At 38.6% G+C, this 21,044-nt stretch overlaps 1 protein-coding gene across 10 annotated transcripts in view; it reads right to left on the reverse strand.

Moving 5' to 3' along the window:
- The window catches only part of NIN (ninein), a 107,671-nt gene that overhangs the window by 20,546 nt on the left and 66,081 nt on the right, over positions 1–21,044 (reverse strand). For 9 of the 10 annotated variants that reach the window (XM_059890831.1, XM_059890832.1, XM_005211736.5 and 6 more), the window contains 10 exons: positions 19,192–19,313; positions 17,594–18,099; positions 14,353–16,497; positions 12,954–13,079; positions 12,776–12,845; positions 9,399–9,614; positions 6,142–6,255; positions 3,377–3,499; positions 1,987–2,100; positions 1,047–1,193 (listed from right to left, as the gene is read on the reverse strand). In XM_059890831.1, coding sequence (XP_059746814.1) covers positions 1,047–1,193; positions 1,987–2,100; positions 3,377–3,499; positions 6,142–6,255; positions 9,399–9,614; positions 12,776–12,845; positions 12,954–13,079; positions 14,353–16,497; positions 17,594–18,099; positions 19,192–19,313 — 3,683 coding nt within the window. Of the gene's footprint in view, positions 1–1,046; positions 1,194–1,986; positions 2,101–3,376; positions 3,500–4,863; positions 4,977–6,141; positions 6,256–9,398; positions 9,615–12,775; positions 12,846–12,953; positions 13,080–14,352; positions 16,498–17,593; positions 18,100–19,191; positions 19,314–21,044 lie in introns of those variants that run through there. The other variant, XR_009496187.1, reaches the window with a different exon arrangement.

Here is a 21,044-nt window from a genome sequence, read left to right on the forward strand (position 1 = left end):
GTGAAGAGGAAATAAAAAGCCTCTTGATGAAAGTGAAAGTGGAGAGTGAAAAAGTTGGCTTAAAGCTCAACATTCAGAAAACGAAGATCATGGCATCCGGTCCCATCACTTCATGGGAAACAGATGGGTAAACAGTGGAAACAGTGTCAGACTTTATTTTTTTGGGCTCCAAAATCACTGCAGATGGTGACTGCAGCCATGAAATTAAAAGACGCTTACTCCTTGGAAAGAAAGTTGACCAACCTAGATAGCATATTCAAAAGCAGAGATATTACTTTGCCAACAAAGGTCCGTCTAGTCAAGGCTATGGTTTTTCCTGTGGTCATGTATGGATGTGAGAGTTGGACTGTGAAGAAGGCTGAGTGCCAAAGAATTGATGCTTTTGAACTGTGGTGTTGGAGAAGACTCTTGAGAGTCCCTTGGACTGCAAGGAGATCCAACCAGTCCATTCTGAAGGAGATCAGCCCTGGGATTTCTTTGGAAGGAATGATGCTAAAGCTGAAACTCCAGTACTTTGGCCACCTCATGGGAAGAGTTGACTCATTGGAAAAGACTCTGATGCTAGGAGGGATTGGGGGCAGGAGGAGAAGGGGACAACAGAGGATGAGATGGCTGGATGGCATCACTGACTTGATGGACGTGAATCTGGGTGACCTCCGGGAGTTGGTGATGGACAGGGAGGCCTGGCGTGCTGCGATTCATGGGGTTGCACAGAGTCGGACACAACTGAGTGACTGAACTGAACTGAACTGATGGTTCCATTTATGTGAAGTTCAGAAACAAGCATCCCTAACCTATGGTGACAGAAGGTAGAGAAGTCGTTCCCTTGGGGTTGTCAACTGAAGAGGACACAAGAGAGCCTACTGGGTGCTGGAAATGTTCTTTATTTTGAGCTAGGAGGTGGTTACACAAACATACATACACACATTCTAGGTAAAATACACATTTACATATAGGTACATATATATGTGTAAAAATAAGTTATAAACTAAAACTGTGTGCCTTTTACTGTATAAAGTCATACCTCAATAAAGAAAAGAAATTACCTTGTCACTGGCATTCTGAAGTTGCTTGTGTAGAGACATCACTTCTTGCTTTAAAGCTTCCTTTTCCTGCTGAGTCACTCGTAGATCAGATTTAATTCGGGACATTTGTAGGTTTACATTCTGGAGAGTGTCTTCTAAATTCTGAACCTACGTCAGAACAAATGACAAATCCTCATGGTCTCAGCTATAGCATGTGCATGTATGAATGAACTAAGACAAAGAACTTCAAAGTCCCTTCTGTTTCTACTTCCTGCATCCAGCTCTTTTCAGTTGCTCAGGGCAAACCAGGATATTATGTATCTTTACAGGATGTTACGTTATATTTAAGAGAATAATGAAATATACCTTGAGCAAGGTATTGCTGGTCCAGTCATCTGGTGTATTACCAAGTGATATCTTACAGAACTAAGGAGTACCAGCTGGCATCACAATAGATAATTTTACTGACTTTTGTAGAAATTACATTTTAGACTGTGGTGTTGTTTTGCAAAGGACCTCTCAGTTTAAAATAAAACCATATCTTTGTAGAACCCTACTCCATGCTAATATCTCATTTATATTTCAATTTTTAAAAATTTAAATTGGTAAATGGAATGTCAATAGATATCTTTAACTATAATAGGGCATGAACATGCCTTAGAAATGCTAATTCTAAATTAGAAATAAGAAGTCATTTTTGTGCACTATTCTTGAGCTTTCATAAATAAATAATCTCACAGTGATGAGACAATCTCATGATTATTTCATAATAATGAACTTTGGAGGAAACACTGTTCAACTTATTTTATTATACTGTAACATGTGTCAAATATTAGTTAACTTGAATCATTCTGAACCCTTTTAGACCACATCCACTTAGAACATTGTTTCCACTTGGAGTTCTGCTGGAAGATATAGGAAAAAATTAACTATGTGGATGAAACAAGAATTGTCCACACACCTTTTCCTGTGAAGCCACTAGTTGTGACTTTAAGCTTTCACTCTGGTGTTCCCAAGACTTCTGTTCTTGCTTCATAGTAGCAATTCTGTGCTCTAAAAGACTTGATTTTGCCAACTGTTTCAGGAAAAGAAAAGAGGTAACAGCATTTTTGCAAATATGTCTAGCCTCAATTCATATGCCTCCATCAAGTACCATCTCTTTACATAGTGGATTGGGGCAAGGTAAAAGACAAACGTTTCCTTGACTCTCTTTTCTTTAATTTTGAAGAGTCTCTTTTCTTTGGGGATTTCCATTTTTCTTTCTCATTGCCTCATGTTTTGTGGGTGAGACATGAAGGGCTGGAAGGCAATTAGAAATCCCAAGAGTGTGCCACAATAGGACAACAGAGAGTGTCTATTAAGGCAAACGTAACAACAGCAGTGTTTCTGGGTTTGGCAGGGAAAATCTAGTAGAAAAAAAAGTAACTATGTAATGGGCTTCAGATCCTTAAATATATAATATTCATGTTATATGTAAGTAAACTAGTGATATATTTAAGTAATATACATCAAGTAGCAATAATTATTAAAATGAGACAATCTTTATATTACTGTATTTAACATTTATTAAACAACTAATCTAGATTCCTGTTAAAATCATGGCTTTAGCAATCTACAGATTTAATGTGATCCCTATCAAATTATTGATGACTTTTTTATACAGAACTAGAACAAATAATCCTAAAATGTTTATGGATTATAAATACACATGTGGTATACAAATACACCATGGTATATTACTCAGCCATCAAAAAAGTAAAATAATGCCATTTGTAGCAACAGGGATGGGCCAAGAGATTATCATACCAAGTGAAGCAAGTCAGACAGACAAAGACAAATATTACATGATTATCACTTATATGTGAAATCTAAAAAAATAATACAAATGAACTTATTAATACAAAACAGAAACAGACACACACATGGAAAACACACTTACGGTTACCAAAGAGGAAGAGTGGGAGGGATAAATTAGGAGTATGACTAACAGATATACACTGCCATATATAAAATAAATAAGGATTTACTATATGGCACAGGGAATTATATTCAATATCTTGTAATAATCTATAATGGAAAAGAATCCAAAAAAAGAAGTGTACACACACACACACACACAGCCAAATCACTTTGTTGTATACCTGAAACTAACACAATATTGTAAATCAACTATACTTCAATAAAAGAAAAAAAACTAATGGCTTCAGGAGCTCTAAGGTCACAAAATGCCAGCAAAATGCTGTTCCGGGAGACTTTTAGGCTAACACAGTGGGCCCATATGCCCCTGGCATTACAGAAATGTTCATTACGGTACATACCATATGATGATGGTAAAGTCTTATTTTTATTACCTTATCAACACAGATATTTAATTCTTCACTTAGAGCTTCCTTTTCTTTCAGCAGTTTTTCATTGTGGCTTAGAATACTAGAAATTTTTTGCTGGAAGTCAGAGAGATCAGGACATCTGCAGAGCTGCAAGGGATAAACAAATGAGCCCACCCATCACATCTCATGAACATATTTATAGACAGGACATTTTCATGGCTGTTGCCATTTCCCTATCTATTTCCAAGGACATATACACTCCAGGGGACTATAATTAACTTTGACAAAAATGTTCCCTGCTTCTCTCAATTCTCCAATTGACTGCCGAAATGTCTGCTCAGGCAAAAATCTACCAGACATTGTTAAGTAATGGTCCCAGCCTTCTGTTTTACCTTCAGTATAAAATAAATAACATATTGCCATTCTGTCATCAATTTAACTTGGGTACATATGACAAAACATTTTCCCCATTCTTTTTTAACTAGAAAAAAAATCTTTTTTCAATCAAGAATACAGAATTGGCATCAACCACATATAATGTATCAACCAACACAAAGGCAAGTTTAAAGATAAATCAACCAGTCTTTTTCAGCTCATTTTACATACCCTTCACTTTGGGAGATGCTTAAATTGACTGGCTTAGGAAAATGTTGCTGGTACGGACATAGTTGCTTCTTCTGCATTTTATGGAATCACGATTAACCAAAAACTTTTTGTTCCTTTTCATCATCAACTTTAGCACTACTGACCCTCAGGGCCAGGTAATTTCTTGTCATGGGGGACTGTCCTATGCACTGTAGGATGGCTGACAACATCCCAGGCATTACCTATTAGATTCCAATAGCACACACTCCCTGCCTCGTATACCCAGTGTGGAAACCAAATGTGACCCCAGATACTGCTAAACAACTTGGTGTGCAGGAGCAGTCTCCACCCCCCACAAACACTGCCTTAAAGAGACTGTTTCTTACACTTTTAGAGTTCATATGTTTTCCATCTCCCTCTGCTTCACCTGGCTTTCAATTTTCAATTATTTACTGTCATGATTTTATGGCCACCTTTATCGTTTTACCTGAAGGTCTTTTGGAACAGTATAACAAAACAGACGTTAAGGATTGAATCTTGTCTTCAACTGGCAACAAATTCAGCATAATTTACAAATCTAAACAAGTCAGAAAGATGAAGGAAAATCTATGTACCTGGGCATTGGTTAATAAAGGACTTTTGTCCTTTACTCACTACCTTGCCTCCCTATCCCCAGACCCTCACAAAGCCTGGTACCATTTTGGGTGTCTACAGACTGTCATGTGCTATTCATGTTTCTTTTCAGTGCAACAGATAATAACAACAAAACTATTTTGTGAACAAGAAATGATTATGTCATACAGAGCAGCATGTGCTTTCTAGGTCCAAGCTGTATGGCAGCAACAATGGGCTGACACCATCCTACTTCAGTGATCCAAGAGTCCAGGGACCATGAACAACTTCCTACCAAGAGCAAAAGGGCTCACATGCAAGAAAAATGTGCCAAAATGATGTCCTGATCATGTTGCTTTACTCTCAACTCTGCTCCTTTTCTTTTGATCCATAACTTGGCAAAATCACAGCACATACATTTCCCATGCTTGGACACGGGACCCATCATTATCGTCCGAAAGGTTGAACAACAGAAAAAGAAAAAGGAGAAAAGCATGCCCAAGTTAATTAGGATAAATTTGGTAATAACAGTCCTGGAATACTTATATAACACAGAAGGGCCTTTTAACTTCTGGAATGTTTATATGGGTGGACAGCTTCTGCTATGGCAGGACAGCTATACCTTGCATAGCAGCATCTGACTGGAAAAGGTTCTTATAAAGCACCTAATAAATACCCCTACTCTACTAGGCACTGGAAGAGATACAAATTCCCTGAGTCTAAAATCTTATTAGGAAATCAAGACTTATGGCTGTCAATTAGGGATCAACGCAAATATAACACACCCAGTGGTACAGACTCTATTTCAGCATCAGAGAAGGACACATTTATGCTCATAGGTTGGATAGACACAAGAGAATTTTATAATCTAAAGATATCATGGTATTAAAGTACTCCTTTGGTGAAACAAATAAAATGGAAAAACTAAATTCTCCTATTATATATCAAGATTGCATAAACTGATAAATTCATGTACTCACTGAAAAATTCAGAATAAAGAATAAAATTGGACAATGTTCAGCATATAAATTTTAAGGTGGACTTAAAATTAGGTCTTTGCTTGAAACTTTGAAATATGCTTTTTAAAGCCAAATTCATAGGTGAGACCACATCCCTCATAATGCTCTAGAATCTATTCTTCTGCCCAAGATAGATGCCTCAAACTCACTATGAGAAAAAGGGAGAACCTGGGTCTCACAAATCAGGGTGAATAGTTATTAAAGTTATTAGCAAGAAAGTCACCAATTTTTTAGGCAAATTTATATTACCTTAACACCTGGCTGGGCGAAGGTAGAGCAACACATTTCTTAAACTGAAATGGCTGGGATTCATTTATACTAAATTAATAGAATGTCAGCCTACAACACATGTAAGTTATATAACTAGAACAACATTTGGAGAATTAGTGATAGGAGCTCTTATAAATTAGACTTGTATTGCAAGTCCTGAACTTCACTAAGCAATAAGCTAGTTAACAGGATTCAGTAAAAGGGACTCTCAACGGCTAAAATTAAAAAGACAATCTGGTGCATGTTATTCTATGACTCCCACACGTATCTCCTTGCCCCCACCTAAGGTGCACACAGTCTTACTTGTTTTACTTTCTCCAATTCATCTTTGAGAAGGAGGTTTTCCTGTTCCACGATGTGAGTCTGTATTTTAACTTCAGAAAGTTCTGCCTCCAAAGAAGACACTAAAGTGGAAGACTAAGAAAAAAAAATTGAAAAGTCAAATAACACACTCATTCAGCCTAGGGAAACTTAATAAGGTCACAAAAGGCAGCATTAAGGAAAAAATAGTACATACTCAATGACACACTGTTTTAAGATCATTTGTACTCAATGGAACTAACCAAAACTATCTTTTAACAAACTTTCCACTAAAATGGTATAAACATGATTTCTTAAGTTTATTTTTGAAGATTCTCCACTGTAAAGTTACTATCTTTCTCTGGGGAGCAGATGCTTTGAGACCATGCAAACTGTTTTTTCTTAAGCATTTGCTTATTAATTTTAGTGTCTATCAGTGGATTTTATTGACAATTACTACTTTGGTATTTGCTTAATGAAGACTTGTTATTTCCTTCCTTCCTTCTACATTTATTAATTGGAATTCTATTGTAAGGAAGAGCTGTTATTTCTCTCCCCTTTATTTACCTATTCTAACAGTACAGACCTACAGATACTCATTTCATTCTGTATTTTATAATTATGCTTATTTTGTGCTATGCTTTATTTTGTTGATCAAATTATTTCAGCTTTGGCCATTAGGAGCTTCTTCAGGTTGTGTCCTGTCTTTTTGACATGCCCCATTTTTTTCGGGGGTACCTTTTTCTTTCTGGCACCATGAGATGTTCCAGGCTCATTTTGAATTGACCCTTCACCAGCCTTGGGATCAATCATCTCTCCAAGAAGCCCGGGTTTCTCATATAGGAGAACAGGGTTCAGAAACCAATATTTGGGTGCTCCATTCATATATACACATCTACATTTCTGTATCTGCCTATACACTAAACAAATAATGAGTTTATTCTATTAACTCAAATTCCAATCCAACATCAGAAGGTTCATTTTAGCCTTCCTAGTTTCCCCACTTCCAACCTCCTTGCCCCAAAATGAGAAACTCAGTTCTTACTATCTACAATATATTTACTTATTTGTTCAATTCTGGTATACACAGAGTAGTTCCAGAATCACTAACATACACCCTCATGAGAAATACATTTAGTGACTATTGTAGCATTTATGTACACTTCCTTTTGTCTTAACCTTACCATGTACAGTCAAGATACTAATTTCTAAATTGCTTATTTTCTTCCACATCATGGTTGTTATCCACTCATAACACTGTTAGGTTCACTTGTTAGTGTTTGTGTTCCATTTAGTTCCCCCCTCCCCTGATCTTTATTTTCTGGATTGGTTTTGCTTGTTTATTTGAGGGGCTATGTGAAGACAGTGTGAAACATGACTATGGTTCTAAGCATCGGACTATATGAAAAAGTTCTCAGAAGTGTCACTCCCTTCCTCATCCCTGCTATCACATTCCCATACCTCTCTTGCATTCATTTCCCATTTGCCCCCTATATGGAAGCATCTCTTTAGTTACCTGGTTTATCATTTCTGTATTTCTTTTCCAAAAATTCTGTATTTCTTTTACACAAATACATGTGTGTTGTCTAATATCCCCTTCTTTCTTACATGGTTGGAGACATACTAGAGAGACTCTTAGATATGCTTTTCAGCTTTTCCTTTTTCACCTATTTCTAGTGTGTCCTGGAAATAATTTCATACCAAGAGATCTTTCTCATTCATTCTTTTTCTTTTTTTAAACCTGTATAATACTCCTCCATGGTGTGACTCCATTGCATTTATCCAACAACTCTCCTATGTGTGGGCATCTAGGTTGTTTCCAATACTTTGCAGTTACAAACAATGCTGCAATGAATAACCAACCCTGTGCATGTGAATTTCATATTTTTGGAGGAATATCTTTAGGGTAAATTCCTAGAAATAAGATTGCTAGCATACAATTAAGTACATATATAATTTTGTTCAGTTCAGTTCAGTCACTCAGTCGTGTCTGACTCTTTGCGACCCCATGAATCACAGCACGCCAGGCCTCCCTGTCCATCACCATCTCCCGGAGTTCACTCAAACTCACATCCATTGAGTCAGTGATGCCATCCAGCCATCTCATCCTCTGTCGTCCACTTCTCCTCCTGCCCCCAGTCCCTCCCAGCATCAGAGTCTTTTCCAATGAGAACTCTTCGCATGAGGTGGCCAAAGTACTGGAGTTTCAGCTTTAGCATCATTCCTTAGATATTGCCAAATTTCCTTCCAGAAATATGGTACCAGTTTATATCCCACCAGCAATGTATGAAAGTGCCTGATTTTCCAAACTTGTGCCAACAGAATGTGTTGTTATATTTTTAAATTGTTGCCAATCTCATAGGTGAGAAATGAGATATCAGTGTTGCTTTATTTGCATTTCTCTAATTCTGAGTAACTTTGAATATTTTTTCATAGGTTTGACAGCCATTTTTATCTCTTTTTCTTTGTGTGTGACTATTTTGTTCATGCATTTCCCCCCATTTTGCTATCAGATTTTGATCCTAAGTCCTTTGATTTTTAAGAGTTCTTTACATAGTAGGAATATTAGCCCCACTGTTTGTGGCATATGCGGAGAAGATGATGGCACCCCACTCCAGTACTCTTGCCTGGAAAATCCCATGGACGGAGGAGCCTGGTAGGCTGCAGTCCATGGGGTCTCGAAGAGTCGGACACGACTGAAGCGACTTAGCAGTAGCAGCAGCAGTTGTGGCATATGATGCAAATATTTTTTTCCCCAGTTTATGAGCGACTTCACTTTCACTTTTCACTTTCATGCACTGGAGAAGGAAATGGCAACCCACTCCAGTGTTCTTGCCTGGAGAATCCCAGGGACGGGGGAGCCTGGTGGGCTGCCGTCTATGGGGTCACACAGAGTCGGACACGACTGAAGCGACTTAGCAGTAGCAGCAGCAGTTGTGGCATATGATGCAAATATTTTTTCCCCCAGTTTATGAGCTGTCTTTTGACTTTAATTCTGAATGTCTACTGAGTTGTCCAGGCACCACTTACTAAAAAGTCCACCTGTACCCCAGTGATTTGAGAACCCATCTTTGCTATATACTAAGTTTTCATTTGTATCTGGGTCTAGTTCTAGACTTTCTATTCATCTCTCTACTCATGTGCCAACACTACACTGTTTTAATTATTAGGACGTAAATGTATAAGAAATTAAATATAAGCATTTATTTTTTTAATTGGGATTTCGTCCAGAAAGGCTATAGAGTAGCTGTAGACCATACCTGCAATTTACAGTGTTCCAGTTCTTCTTTGAGATTAGACTTTTCTTGTTCCCATTCCTCACATGCACTGTGCCCTGGCTCTTTGTCCTTCTGGCTTAGCATTTCTGCCAGACGTTGATTAAGTTCTTGCAGCTCTTTCTGATTCTGAGAGTTCTTTTGGCTAAGCTTCATATTTTCCAAATCCAACTGCTGGTTTTTGGTTTTTAATTCTGAAATCTAATTAAAATTGAAATAAGTGTTTAAAATTTGTTATCCTACTTCTGCTAAAAAAGCTTATTTAGAGATTAATTCTTTTACCCTGTCTATGTACATAGTTTATATATATACACACACATACACATTTAATAGCAGACACAATACATACTCATTATGACAAAGTCAATTAGACACTCTTGTCCAATCCCACTCCACAGGGGTAGCCATTGTCCACAGGGATGCATCCCCCTCCAGATTGTTTTCGATGCATATACAAACCCATATGAGGGCCTCACTGATAGCTGAGTTGGTAAAGAATCTGCCTGTAATGCAGGAGACCTGGGTTCAATTCCTGGGTTGGGAAGATCCCCTGGAGAGGGGAAAGGCTACTCACTTCAGTATTCTGGCCTGGAGAATTCCACGGGATCCCAAAGAGTCGGACATGACTGAGCGACTTTCACGTTCACAGACACATATACACACAGTGTTTTTCTTCTTTAGATCGAAAATTTGCATAATTTCAGATGTTTGGATACTCTGCTTTCTCCACTTATAATATCTTATAGACTCCTATCTTTCCAAATCAGTGCATTCAGAAACTGGCACATGCTATATTTTTATGTGGCTGTGAGGTATTCCATGTAGCAAGACATTCCATACTGCATTTATCCATTCTCATATTGATAAAAAAACAATCTTTTGGAAAATTCATTTATACATGGTGGCATTTTGTATTTAGCATCTCATTTTTGGAAGTGGGGCTGCTGGGTTAGAAGGTATGTTTATATATTACTGTTTTGATTGACATCCCCAAAATGCATTCTTCATAGGACTACCAACTTATAGTTCTATCAACAATGTATAAGTAGATTCATTTTCTCACTCCCTTTTAATACTAGACAAGATCAATCTTTAATTTTTACTGATCTGATATGCAAAAACAGGAAACATTTAATTTTCCCTTCCCTAATGAATAATGAGGCTAACTTTCTTTTTATATGTGCTCTTTTTTCTGTCTTGACCATTCATATCAGTTATCCATTTTCAACTGGGTTTTGCAATTTGTAAGAGTACAAAATATATTTTGGATGTTAACACCTTGTCTATTTCAAATGCTGAAAATACTCTTTTCCCAGAATGTCCTTGTCTTTTGACTGCTTCAGACTGATTCTCAAATGGCCTTTCTTCACACAATTGCACATTGTTGAGATTATACAAATTGGGCATTGAATGGCACATACTATCTAAATAAATCATAATTCTGTGAAAATATACATGGACTAACTAGTACTCTATATCTGTAAATTTCTATTCTTAACCTACTGCTTTTAATCATGCTGAAGAAAGAGGAAGGGGCTAACCTAAATGAAAACCACACGAGGAGCTGCAGTCCTTGAGACAGTATGGTACTGGCACAAAAACAGATATATAGACCAATGGAGCAAGATAGAGAACCCAGAAATAAACCCAAGCACTTATGGGCATCTTATCTTTGAAAAAGGAGTCAAGAATATACAAAGGAGAGAAGACAGCCCCTTCAAGAAGTGGTGCTGGGAAAATTGGACAGCTACATGTGAAAGAATGAAATTAGAACACTTCCTAACACAATATACAAAAATACACTCAAAATGGATTAAAGACTTAAATGTAAGGCCAGAAACTATAATACTCTGAGAGGAAAACACAGGCGGTACACTCTTTGATGTAAATCACAGCAAAATTCTCTCTGACCCACCTCCTAGATTAATGGAAATAAAAACAAAAGTAAATAAATGGGACCTAATAAAACTTAAAAGCCTTTGCACAACAAAGGAAACTATAAACAAGATGAAAAGACAACCCTCAGAATGGGAGAAAATAATTGCAAATGAAGCAACTGACAAAGGGTTAATCTCCAAAATATATAAGCAACTCATATAGCTTAATATCAGAAAAACAAAAAGCCCAATCAAAAAATGGGCAGAAGCCCTGAACAGACATTTCTCCAAAGAAGACATACAGATGGCTAATAAACACGTGAAAAGATGCTCAACATCACTCATTATTACAAATGCAAATCAAAACTACAATGAGTTATCACCTCACTCCATTCAGAATGGTCATCATCAAAACATTTACAAACAATAAATTCTGGAGAGGAAGTAGAGAAAGGGGAACCCTTATGCACTGTTGGTGGGAATATAAACTGATACAGCCATTATGGAACACAATATGGAGATTCCTTAAATGACTAAATCTACCATATGACCTAGCAATCCCACTATTGGGCATATACCCTGAGAAAACCACCATTCTCAAAGACACATGTATACCAATGTTCACTGCAGTACTTTACAATAGCCAGGACATGGAAGCAACCTGGATGTCCATTGACAGATGAACAGATAAAGAAGTTGTGGTACATTTACACAATGGAATATAACTCTGACATAAAAAGGAGCAAATCTGAGTCAGTTGTAGCGAGGTGGATGAACCTAGAGCCTCTTATACAGAGTGAAGTCAGAAAGAGAAAAACAAATATCGTGCATTAACACTTATATATGGAATCTAGAAAAATGGTACCAATGAACCTAGTAGAGAATGGACTTGTAGACACAGCAGGAGAAGGTGAGGGTGTGATGAACTCAGAAAATAGCATTGACATATATACACTATTATGTGTAAAACAGATAGTTAGTGGTAAGTTGCTAAATAACAGGGACCTAGCCTGGTACTGTGTGATGACCTAGAGATGTGGGATAGTGGGAGGGAAGAGAGGCTCAAGAAGGAAGGGATATATATGTATATATAAAATTATGACTGGTTCATGTTGCTGTATGGCAAAAACCAACACAAAATTGTAAAGCAATTTTCCACCAATCAAAAAAAACAAACACATAGGGGATAGAGCTAGTTTTTCATAGGTTTGGTTTAGAGGTTATCATCTCCCCATTTCCACTGATTATATGGCTTGTATTAAATACCCAGAGTCTAGAAAAAATGTATACACATTTTGAAAATAATAAATATATTTTCAAAAAATAGAAACTGAATTTAGAATTAGCATGAGGTAAGTTTCCATTTTGAAACTCAGAGTTACAACCTTACCGTTATTGGCTATGTTTCCAGTGGCATGTGCTATAAATTTCAAATTTAAAAAAAGAAAATTTTAGAATCAGGAAACATTGAGAAATACCTCTTACCTGTTTCTTTAAATTTTCAACCATCTTCTGAACTGCAGCTTTTTCCTGTTTTACAGTTTCTATTTTTTGCCTAAAGGGACAATGAAAATATAACTTAAGAGTTAGGCTTTAAACACTGAAGTACCACAGTTTCAGTCCTTGAAAAAATGCCTTTAGAATATTTAAGTATATATCTTACCACATTTCTTCCTGAGATCCACTTAATTTCCCTAATTTCAGGTTAGAAATGCTGTCTTCTTCATTTAAAGTAGTAATTTCATTTCTCAAAATAGAATTTTCCTCTTGAAGCTTCTCAGATTCATATCTGCAGTACAGAGATTTAAAAAAAATAGTTATAAAAAGGCCATCATCTGGCATCTTTGGAAAACACTTTCTAGTAACTTCCAATTAAATCCATATTCCATACCAGTTAAAAAGAAAAGCCTAAATTAGTATGTCTCTTGGTACTAGGAAATCAAGCTATGACAGTGACTCATTCCTTTTGGGGAGTAAGAATTTTACTAAAAAACATTAGGGAAGTGTGACCAAGACACTTAAGCATTGAGACAGAAAAGAAACTCAGTACCCATCCTACTTGCTGACTTTCTCATACTGCTTTGAGCAAATAACTCTTTGTATTTCAGTCTCAAGTCCTCCCTGCTCCTCAAAGACAAAAGCCATATCACTAAGCTGTATGAGCTTTAGTTTTAAACCCCAAGGTACCTAGAGAAAGAAAATTCACTACATAAATGAAAGGGACATACCAAAACATGTACGCTAACGGTTACCTTCTAATTTCTTTCATCTCATTATGATTTTTGGAACTAAGAACGGTCTAAAATAAAAAGAGGAAAGACTACACCTAGAATTATTTTGTTTTTTTCCCCCATATCATTAAGATATTTCAGACATGATGTAAATTCTACAATTTTTTTGAACCAAATTTGTTAGAAGACTATTGCTATATTTTATAAAGTCAAGTGAGCAGTGGTTCAAATTAGTATCATATTTGTCTTTGTTCTTTCAGCACATTAAAATCTGATAGCTCCTCAAAAAATTGTATGTTCTAAGATGAATTTCCAATATCTATAGAATATCAGCATGCACTGTAAGTGATGTAAGTGAAAAACTATAGGCCATGAAACAACATTTTTTCCCCATATTAGTATAAGAAGAAAGTTCTTATCTACCAAGTGAGTTAATAATACACAAAAGGCATTCATTCTCACATAACTTGTTTCATCAAAATGAGGAAAATAACATTTAGCCAAAGGAAAAAAGTCTGTCCATCCAAATGAAGTGCTAGAAAAGAGTTAAAGACAACAAACAATAATGATGCACATGGTTAAACAGCGAACACTCTCCATTATGAACCTTCACCCCCAAATGAACAACACTGGTTTCTTATAGAGGAAGGAATGCCTCCTGGGCTGGGTTATTCTACTTGTTAATACAACACAGAAGCAGAAGGGAGTCTAAAGTACTGCTCTCTTTGTGAAGACTAACAGGTTAGTTTCTCTAGACAAGCAAGCAGCAGGAGTTAGATTTGGTGAGGTGCTCTGTGAGACTCCGTGAAGTGCAGAAGGTGCATACGTTACCTCAGAAGCTCAACTTTCTGCTGCATCTCACTGCATGTGATTTGCAGGTCATGCATCATTGCCTTCAGCTCTTCCTCCTTTTCTCCTTGAGAAGGTACATCCTTTTGCTTGACTAAAGCAGTGACTCTTTCCCTCAACTTTCTAGTCAGCTCCTGCAGCTTTTTTTTCTCCCGTTCTAACTCTGCGATGGTGGCCTGGTGCTGAAAATGCTTGTCTTGAAGGCCGAGGAGAGCAGTGTTTTCCTCCAGTACAACTTGGTTCTGTGCTCCAAGCTTGTCTCGATGTGTCTGGAGTGTTCCGTGTAGCCAGGCAATTTCATGTGCTTTTACTTTCTCCAAGAGCTGTGTATTCTCCTGTTCTAGGTACTGGTTTTCTTGATACAAATGTTCTTCTATAATATGGTGCACGCTCATAACATTTGGTACACGCTCATCCAGTGTTTGGTTCAGTTCAAAGACCTTTTCATCAGGTCCGACTTCCAGGTTATCTAAATGGGCTTCCCATAAGGAGAAGCAGTCACACTGCAGCACTGCTCTTTCTCGTAGCTTCTCAATCTTGCCTTGAAGTCTCAAAACCAGAACATGCAGTTCCTCATTTTCTCTTTTGATCTCCTTGTAACTCTTTTCCAGGCTAAGGAATGTGTCAGTCATTTCTTCAACCTTCTTTAGCTCATCCTGTAATCTGAACATTTCTGAAGTGAGCTCTTTGTTACTTTCTAGTGCTTCATCATAGCGCGTCTCCATCATCCTCAGCTCTTCCTGAAGACATTCATTTTCTCTACTGGCATCTTCGTATAACACTTTATACTTGGGGGAAGCCTCAGGAATTCTTTCAAGCATCTTCAGTTTCTTTTTTAGCACAGAAACATCAAACAGTAGGTCCTGTTTCTTTTCAGACGCTCGATCGCAGTCTGCACGTAAGATCATTAACTGTTCCCGAAGCTGGCCGACCTGATTCTTCAGGTCCCAGGTTTCAGTTCTGGTCTCCTCACTATTTTCAAGCTCGGAAAAACTCTCTATTGATGCTTCAGACTCCTCCACTCTGACCTGTCTCTGCCCAGAGCTCGTCCCTGTACTTTCGAGGTCACGGACCTCATCGCCTTGTAGGTCACTGAGAATACGCTGTGTGGTTCCACCTTCTGCTTGTTTGATTCGGTTTGGCTGTAAAAATGGCTCTGTTTGTTCCACTGAATTTCCAAAGAGCCCAGTAGCTGGTTCATCTAAACAAGAAGACATTACTGACTCTGGTTCTAATTTTTGCAGCCTCTGCTGCAACCTAGAAATTTCAGTTGCCATTTTCACATTTTCCTTCACTGCTCGTTCATGGGCTCTTTGCAGGCTTAAGAGAACATCTCCATTCTCTTCCAACAGCTGTTCTCCTTGCTGAAGCAGGGACATGGCACCATTTTCTTCTGCCTCCTCCCCTCCTATCACTTGACAGCTATTCTGAAGCCTGGAGGGAGGAGACACTACCTGCTCCATCTCCTTGATTTTATTCTGGAGCCTGGAGATTTCTGTGCTCATCTCAGCCCTCTCTCGATCTGCCTTCTCACAGGTTGCTCTGTGGACACTCTCCATGACCAGAAGCTTGGACATCATTTCCTGCCTCTCCTGGTCATGTTCCCTTTGCAGCTGTTCAAGCCTCTGGCTGACCAGCTGCTCTGAAGTGCCTGCCTGGCACAGGATCTGCTCACGGTCCTTCAGCTCTCTTTCATGACTGCTCTTCAGCTCAAGTATCTGGTTGGACAGGAGACTTTGCTGACTTTCAGACACTTTTCTCAGATCTTCCAGGTCCTGTAGTAGCTGCTCTCTCTCAACAACCATACTATTCAAATGCTCCTTGTATGTTTTCTCCAGCATCTCTCTCTCCTGGGTGAGGACCAAAGAGGTTGCTTTCTCCCTCTGGAGAGTCTCTTTAAGCTGCTCCTGGGCTTCTGCACATTCCTGGGTGAGCTCGTCCTTCTCAAACTCCCACTGGGACCTCTCCTCACATTGTTGATCCAGGAGCTCCTTCAGCTGGTGGCGGTAGTGCACCTCCAGACTCCGCAGGGCGTGTTCGTATCTCTCAGTGACTTTCTGACAATCAGCCTGAAACTGGGCTTCTATCTGAGAGGTTCTTCTATTACACTCAGTTTCCATTTTTTCCCTAAATGTGGTCAACATACAGCATTACTGAAACTGTCATCAACTCCAGAAGCAAACATAAAAACATTTTCCCATGCATAGAAGAAGCAGCCAAGCAAACAATGTAAATGTTTTCTAAAAAATGGTCTTCACTTATTTCTATACTCAGAAGGGATCTCATTTCTGAGTGCCAAACAATGGCGGCCATAATTAATTTAAAAGACTCACTTACCTCTCTCTGCATTTAAAAAGAAGATTTAGAAACCAAATTCTCTGGCATATTCCCAGATATTTATGGAGTTTTAGCCAAAAACTTACAATGCTTTCTCATTAAATGTTCAAATACATATTACCCTAAACCCTAAATGGGAAATACATAAAATTCTTTCATTTTAATTATGTATACCCTGGTGCCTCAGATGGTAAAGAATCTGACTGCAATGTAGGAGATCCAGGTTTGATCCCTGGGTTAGGAAGATCCCTGGAGAAGGAAATGGTAACCCACTCCAGTATTCTTGCCTGGAGAATTCCATGGATAGAGGAGCCTGACAGGCTACAGTCTGTGCGGTCACAAAGAGTTGGACAAGACTGAGTGACTCCCTGTCTGTCTAGATGTAGTTATATAAACCATACATATATGTTTTGCTTTCTATTTAATGAAGTACCACCAAGATAAAGTATGAAGCACCAAAGCCCTCAAAAGCATCTGAGGTTTCACTTGAGGAAAGTAAGCACAAAATAGTGTTTCATAACTCCGAGAGAAAATGTAACTTTGCCCGAATCTAATAACTTATAAAAGGCCTTTCTCAGAAAACAACAGGACTAAACGAAGAAGAAATCACATTTGTGATAATCTTATTATCCTCATCCAGAACCTTAAAAAGTATATGTCTGATAAAAAAAAATGAAAAACTTTCCTCTTAAAAAAAAAAGTTTCAACAATCCCAAGGTAGGCTTATATCTAAACAAGGACAAAACAAGTTGAAAAACTAAAAAAGAATTCTAGTCAGTAAGTGGGTGCTTACACCTTCTGGTTTTTCAAAGTCTCCTTTATTAACTGGGACTTGTGGTGCCCCTGAGGACTGGTGTCCCCTCCTCTCCTTCCCCCACTTTCTTACCTTCCCTCATGTAGTTCCCTTTGGTGTTTTTCCAAGAGCTCTTTTTGCAATTCCTCTTTCTCAAGAATGTGTTTCTCCACCAGGCTTTTCAGCTGCTCCTGGTGAACTTGTTCTAGTTTCTGAGTCAAGCCCCTCACCTTCTCCTCTGTCCAGGCGCCATTTTGGACGAGTCTTTCCCTCTCTCTGTTAAAGCTTTCCTCCACCTGCTCCAGCCTAGCCCTGAGTGCCATCTCATGCTCCAGCCGCAGCTCCTCCTGCACGTGAGCCTTCTCCTCATCCCACTTCATTTGCAGCTGTTTTTTCTCCTCCTCATGTCTGCAGATAGCCACGTGCTGTGCCTCCTTGAGTACCTCTGTCTGGCCCTGAAGTTCTGCAATTTTATTTTTAAGGTCACTTATTTGTTCTTCTAAGATGTGTACTTCATTCTCACACTTGAGCTTCATGTTCTCCTGTTCCTTTTCAAAGGCAACTTTGGTTTCATCTAGCTGCTTTTCATAATAGTTCACCTAAAGCCAGAAAGTGAAACCACCACAGTGTTATTCAACTCAAGGCCATGGAAAGGCGATGGGGCAGTAAAGACTTTTTTCTTACAACACATTTCTCAGTTTTCCTATTTTTGTTTTAAAGTAACAATTCAAACACATTAAATAAGATATGTTTAAGTCAGGCATGGTTTGATTTCCTTTGTAAATTGGTTGAATTTTATTAGTTTCTAAACAACTCTGTTAAAACTAACTAGACCTTCACATAGACACTGTATTTCTTCACAGGCATCCTTTCCAACTGCAAACTGAAAGTCTTAACATAGATAATTATATTCAAGTATTCGACTCTGCAGGCCTCATGGGGACACAAGTCGGATAAGACATAGCCCCCTCTCTAGACATGGTTATGACAAATATAAAGAAAGTGTACTACCAGTTAGAATAAAACATTTAAAAACGTGTATAGGAAAAATACCTACAATGTAACCTGGGGACTCCAAGGAGGGAAAATCATGTTTGGTTGGGAGAATTCAGGAATATAAGAGGTAGCATTTGATGTAAGCTCTGAAGGTTAAGTAGACTTTCAAGAGGTAGAAAGAAATAATAACATAGCATGGAATAGCATGAGCAAAAGAGGACAGTTTGATGAAGAGCAGCAAACCATCTGGTCTGGCTGGAAGATGAAGTAACTCAAAGGATGATAAAAGAGAAGACTGCTAATATAACCTAAAGCAATACGGTAAAGGGTTTTGAAAACCAAGATTCAGAACTTATACCTAATTTAGGAGGTAATGCTGTATCAAAGTACTTTTTTGGTTTTTTTTAAGTTTTTTTTTTTAATGAGTTGGAAATAATGTAATGACCTTTAAGCTCCATGCTGGCTAGGACTGAAGATATTCCATTTTTAAGAATCTCCTATGAAGAAGAGCCCTCAAAGGCCCCTTGGCCTGTGAAAGCATCCTGAGGAAGTGAGTTCCTGGTAGCCACCCAGACGCATGAGGAAATGTACAGAAAGTGCTGCTCTGGGAGAAAAAAGAATGGAGAGTGTCGTACATGCAAAAGCTTGTCAGAGCTCAAAGAAATCAGAGAACAGGATTGAGAAGAAGGTCTTACTTTATCTTCAAGCTCCAGTCTTAGGTGACACAACTCCCTGTGATGTTGTTCTTTCATCTGTTCGATGACCAGCTCTGCCTCGATGCTCATATTCAGTGGATTGCATTCTTCAGAACCAAGCCCTGAAAACACATGGGATCTGTTGACCCAGCTGCAGGTTCTTTCAATAACACAACTGGCATTAATTATGGAATCCTAAATTGCAACAGATGATATCTACTAGGAAACAGCAGAATCCAAGAGTGGTCTCTTGTTTTCAAGCATAAGAGAAAATGCGAAAAAACAAAGACAACAGATTTTTTATGTACAGGCAGTGTATCAAACCTTAATAGAAATCAATAGGACAGGAGGTGGGAGCAGATGGGGAAAATGTTTCTTAAAAGTGACCTCCTGCTAATGAAAATGCTACAGAGTGAGGCAGTATGATCAAACTAACCAGCCTTCTTTCCATCCAGCAAATACTGGGTGACAAATCAGCAGAAAGGAACGTGGCAGGAGGGTGAATGGCCAGCATACTTGCTACACTTTGAGGTGTTAACTTCATGGATCAAGATATCCAACCCACCACTCAACATTACAGAAGATTGAGCACTACCATGCTAATTTCCTGTAGTGCAGGTGGGGCCTCATCTTAAATTATCAGCTAAAGTTATTAAAAAGAATAGAGCATAGGTTAGGAACCTGGATATAGGCAGATTCGGTAGAAAACTATCAACTCATTCCATAGGAGTCCACCTGTGCAACTGCCCACAATGGTGACTGGGACGGACATTGAAATGTGAAGCATAAGCTGAGGGCTGAGCGAGTACACAGATGAAATGATTACATCTAATACTAAGGCTGCTGCTGCTACTGCTGCTAAGTCGCTTCAGTCGTGTCCGACTCTGTGCGACCCCACAGATGGCAGCCCACCAGGTTCCCCCGTCCCTGGGATTCTCCAGGCAAGAACACTGGAGTGGGTTGCCATTTCCTTCTCCAATACTAAGGCAGGGGACTAATATTAAGGCCGGGGACTCAAAAAAAGTTTTCATGTGGAAGGACACAGGCAGATGCAAGAAATAGTGTAAGTCTAACAGCTGGAATTGACAATCTTTGGGCTTTCTCTACATCTGTCATGGCATTCCCCATCTGAGAAGTGATACCCGGGGTATAAACCATCCCAAGATGGCACAGCCTCATGTACCCATGATTAGAACTCCCAGCCCTTGGTCATCTACGGAAAAGCCCAGAAAAGCTTCTGAGATATATCCTATCAGCTGGGCTCCATCCTTTTACCACAGTAAGGTTACAGAGTACAGACTTAGAGGAAAAGATTCAAGCCTCTTCCTGTTCCGTCCTCACTCCCTTATTTACTGTAGAATAAATAGGTAAGGAGAAGAATAAACAACCACTGTGAGAACCTGTACTCCTGTTCCAAGTAGCAGTGGGGAAAACTATTTGTAATGAAGAATTTATCATAAATCCTTTCTGAAATTCATATTCAACACCCTGGAGGAAAGAGGCAAGATATGAGGAGGGAGGAAAAGAGCTGATAATGAACATAGGAGGTTCCCAAACAGCTCTGCCTTCCAGCTGTATTACTCAAAATCCTCCCCAAGGCACAGGCACCAACATTTATTTATCTTATTTGTTGTTTTGCAGGCATTTAGCACAACCAGCATAAGGAAACCAAATTCTGGGGTTTCTGGCTGGCTCACTCTGCAAAACATTGTCATACCAGTCAGGCACTCTTTTAGAAAGGGAGGATTCAGCAATAACTCAGTGACTGAATTCTAACACTCCCAAGGCCTGGATTCGCAGACTCGTAGCCAGTTTTTTTTTTTTTTTTAATATCCTTGTGGTTTGATTTTTTC

Source organism: Bos taurus, chromosome 10, assembly GCF_002263795.3.
Source record: "Bos taurus isolate L1 Dominette 01449 registration number 42190680 breed Hereford chromosome 10, ARS-UCD2.0, whole genome shotgun sequence".
Taxonomy (NCBI): Eukaryota; Metazoa; Chordata; class Mammalia; order Artiodactyla; family Bovidae; genus Bos; species Bos taurus.